The following is a 4,288-nucleotide window of genomic DNA, read 5'->3' as shown; positions in this document are numbered from 1 at the left end:
GTTGGCTTGGATAAGTCAAAATTAGCCTTTTATGGGAAGATTGGGAATGGACATCCATTGAAAACCTCCTAAAGCAATGGGGTAAGAAACCCATGCATGCATAAGAGCAAACATGCACTTCACCCCCCCTCTTCCTTCTTTGTTTTTTCCCTCTCTCTCTCTCTAACACACCCCTTCTCTCTCTCTCTCTCTCTCTCTCTCTCACGCACATACACACACATGTTCCCTCCTCCGCCCCCCTCTCTCTCTCTCTCTCTCTCTCTCTCTCTCACACACACACACCAAGGGGGTTCGGTGGAGTGGGGAGAAGCAACTTCATATGTGAGGACGTGGGACGCGTTCGGTGGGTAGCTGGATTTATTCGACTACACGTGGAGGGAAAATTTTATAATACGTTGTGCAGGTACCGATTAAAAAGAAAAGGTTGGCAAAGTTGGCAAGGGGATAGAAAGGGAGGGTGCTTTATATGTTATTATGACTTACCATTTTTCTTACTAAACTTAATCCCCTAATCGTATCTACACCGTGTCTGCTTGCATATCTACACTTTTTTGACTTTCCTCTACAATAAGCTCACACGAGCTCGCACACGTGCTTGTGTTAATTTGTGAGAGCTTTCTCTCGCCCATTGCTGCATTAGTGCTTCCTGTTAGAGCCCTTGGTATTGTTATGCAGATCTCGTTGGTATTGTTAGTGTCTCCTCCGTTCCTCTGATTGTTGCTGTGAGCCTCCAGTGAGCTCTCTTAACTATGTCTTCTCTTGACTCTCCCCCTCCCCCTTCTTCCTTACTAGCAGACCCTCCTGTCTCTCCTAGTGATGGTGCCCCCAGCGGTTGCCTCTTCATTGAAACCCCCTCTTGGATGCCTCCCTCCATTACCAACGCTGGCCTCCTTCAAAAGGTTAGTAAGAGAATTCTTCATTCTTCTAAACGTGTCCTCTAAATTAAAAAAGAATAATAATTAATGCAATCCTTGCATTAGTTTACTTATCTAGCTCGTAGACATGTTTCTAGATAAAGCCTAAGAAAGAGAATGATTAAGACCCTCTTTCGCTCCTAGAATGGCTGTTTCTTGAGCTAGTGGTAATCAATAGATGAAGGGAGTATGACTTAAAAACGTTTATTGCATCAAATTACTCCTTTAGCTGGTGTAGGTAAGCATCGGATCAGGTTTTTATCACATAAGTCACTTCTTAAGATTATTTATAAGCAAGGATTAAGCAGATGGCAAGGCTTAAATACTCTTCTTTGGCGGTCTTCTGTAGTTGTTGTATTAAGGTATGTGATTAAGCGTTAATGAGCTCATTCTCGTTGTGATGAGGTCGCGTTTAAGGTTGTGATTGTTATGGGCAGGTGGGGGCTGAGCTTATATCTACGTTTATTCTAGTGTTCACTGGCTGTGGGGCAGCTATGGTGGATGTGAAGAGCAATGGTTCAATAACCCATTTGGGGGTTTCCGCAGCGTTTGGGCTTGTGGTGATGATAATGATCTACTCAGTTGGCCACATCTCAGGGGCTCACATGAACCCGGCGGTCACTCTCGCCTTCGCTACAGTCCGCCATTTCCCATGGAGCCATGTGTGTTGATTTTTAACCCTTAATCTCCCATTCCAAAACAATCTATTTCGATCCATCAACCAACCCCTCCTTCGGTTCAGTTCAATTAACCCTAACGCAAATTTTATAATAATTCACTTTTCAGTGTTTATCTGATGAAGTAATATATACAAGTATAATCCAGAATATTAATAAGAAAGCAGTGTTTATTATTATTTTCAGGCGTTATAATGCACAAAACACGCACGCTCAATTACAGTTATGTAGGCTAGGAACGATTTTAAGTTTGATTTGAGCCCAATTTGTGTGATTTTTTGGAAAATGCAAATCCCGGGATCTAATTTTTTTTAATTTTATTTATTTTTTTGTTGGGGTAGGTGCCCCCGTATGTGGGGGCCCAGGTGGTGGCATCAATTTGTGCAGGTTTTTCGCTACGTTTGATTTTGGGGCCAGTTGCAAAGATTGGCGCCACGTTGCCTGCCGGGACTGACCTGCAATCCTTTGCACTTGAAGTCATTACCTCCTACGTCCTCATGTTCGTTGTATCAGCCGTTGCAACGGATACTCGCGCAGTAAGCCCATTTTCAAATTTCACTCTAATTTTCTCCCATAATTCAATACCACAGTATGCTTAATCCACCTTCGAGTTCTTTCGTATAATTAATCACCGCTCAATTTCTTTTAAAAATACGGTGGATATTGCCATATTTAATCTGTCATAGTCATGTTTGTTCAGTACGTTTCACACGATTGTTATTAATAATCTTGTCCTCACTTAGATTGCCTCACATTGCTTTATGAATATACGGTTTATTTCATCGTATTACTCATAATAATAATGCATGGCGACTATACTAAGGAGGAATTTGAGCAACTTCATCTACATTGCTTCTTTGATAGAGATAATTATGCTGATAAGTATGCTATTTTAAATTAGATGGACTTTGCAATGCCATTGCGGCAGACAATACCGGATGGAGATTAATCATGCTAATGAATGAGATTACGGTGATGTACACGATTAATTAATTATGTTTCTTTGCGCTAGATTGGAGAGTTAGCTGGTTTGGCGGTGGGCTCGGCGGTTGGGCTGGATGCGATCTTTGCGGGGTAAGCATGAATATTTTTTAATTCGAAATTCAAATTCCGAAATGATATTAGTAATTTAGTGGTATTATTATTAAACTAGTAAATTAGCCAGGCGCTAATTGTAGCAAATAAGATGCCATATTGTTCGTCGCATCGGGATGGTGGGTTTCTAATGATAGGCGGTGAACTTTTAATAAAGTTGACTAGGTGTGCTGAGGACACCGGCAGGAGTGTGAACTTTTCAAAGAGTTATATATGACTACTTCGGAGTGGGAAAGTTTTAATAAGTTCGACGGTGCACTAAATGTGGACTTTTTGGGGCGCATTAATTTCTGTTTGTTAAAGAGCATATATTTTTTTCGGTGCCTTAAATAGGGATATATGGTTGGGGGGTGCATTAAAGCTACGAAATAGTACCTTTTTTTTCCCTCGATTAAAACTATCTAGTTTGGGATTTTTCGGGGGATAATAAATAATGGGAATTATGAGAGATGTTTAAAACAAAAAAATGTAAGTTGCGTGCAAGGGGGTGGTGCATTGATGATGAGGATGTTAGTAGCATGAGAATTCATTCGGTGTTAAAATTTTCAATGATAGAAAAAAATAAATAAATATATATATGTTTTTTTTAGTGTTATATGAAGGTTTAAAAAATAGATAAACATGGGGCTATATAAATATATATAGGAAAAATGGATTTTTTATTTGTAAATTATTATTTTTATTTTTTCGCAGGCCAATATCCGGTGCGTCAATGAACCCGGCGAGGTCGATAGGGCCCGCGGTGGCCAGCAACGATTTTAAGAGCCTGTGGGTGTACATAGCGGGGCCCGTTATCGGGTGCCTCTTAGGGGCGTGGTCCTACAACATGATCAGACTCCCTGAGAAACCACAGCTCGGCGTCATCTCCCAAACCAAATCCTTCAAAAGCTCTCGCCGCGGCTAACCCATCCTCCCCCCCTTACATAACATTAGCCCCTTATCGCCTGATTAATTAATCCATCACCCTAGCTTTAATTAAATTAATCACTCATTCTCTCAAACCTTAGCTTTGCTTAGCTCTATCTCTCCCCTTGTTAATTATTTCCCACCTAACTCCCTCTAGCACCCACCTATCTCCCTACCCACCCTTCCATTCAATGGCCCCATGTGGCCTCTTCAACAGCTTCCCTATCCCACTTTTCCTTGAGTATGGGATTCAAATGCTTTGTCATTTATGATACCTCATCATTATCTCCCATGTGGGTGGCTCTCCTTAACCCCCCTAACCAATATGTCATTTCCAATGTGACAATTTGCGTGAGCAACTTGAGCTTCTTTGCCAATTGTACTTGGATTGCCTTATTGTTGCAAGTTGTGTCTTTTGTCTTTGTAATGTCTCTAAGTTTTGATATGACCCTTACACTTTACTTCATGTTATTAACGTGACAATGTAATGGACGAACACACATACATGCTTTTACTATGATGGCTCTATGTGGTTTATGGACTCTTCACACATCTCCTTCATGGCATTTCTCACTCTTTGCACATTCCATGAAAATTTCTTCATGCGCTATTGCCTTCAATTTGTAATATTGAGAACTTTGCCATGAAGCGAGGAGATGCAAGACTCGCGGATATTTAATGCATGGAACTTTTATG

The 4,288-nt window shown here is 40.9% G+C and overlaps 1 protein-coding gene across 1 annotated transcript; it reads left to right on the top strand.

Annotated features, from left to right (window-relative positions):
* Window positions 1–512: 512 nt before the first annotated feature.
* On the top strand, window positions 513–3,997 carry LOC147637548 (aquaporin NIP1-1-like). The gene is made up of 5 exons (XM_086799346.1): window positions 513–899; window positions 1,352–1,576; window positions 1,933–2,127; window positions 2,604–2,665; window positions 3,380–3,997. Exons 1-5 carry the CDS (start codon window positions 750–752, stop codon window positions 3,588–3,590), a joined length of 843 nt encoding a protein of 280 aa, XP_086655472.1. The 5' UTR covers window positions 513–749; the 3' UTR covers window positions 3,591–3,997.
* The last annotated feature ends 291 nt before the right edge of the window (window positions 3,998–4,288 follow it).

Source organism: Cibotium barometz, chromosome 6 (genome assembly GCF_041138505.1).
Source record: "Cibotium barometz isolate CiBa-2024 chromosome 6, ASM4113850v1, whole genome shotgun sequence".
In the NCBI taxonomy this organism is placed as follows: Eukaryota; Viridiplantae; Streptophyta; class Polypodiopsida; order Cyatheales; family Cibotiaceae; genus Cibotium; species Cibotium barometz.
This window is presented reverse-complemented; position numbering and strand designations above follow the sequence as displayed.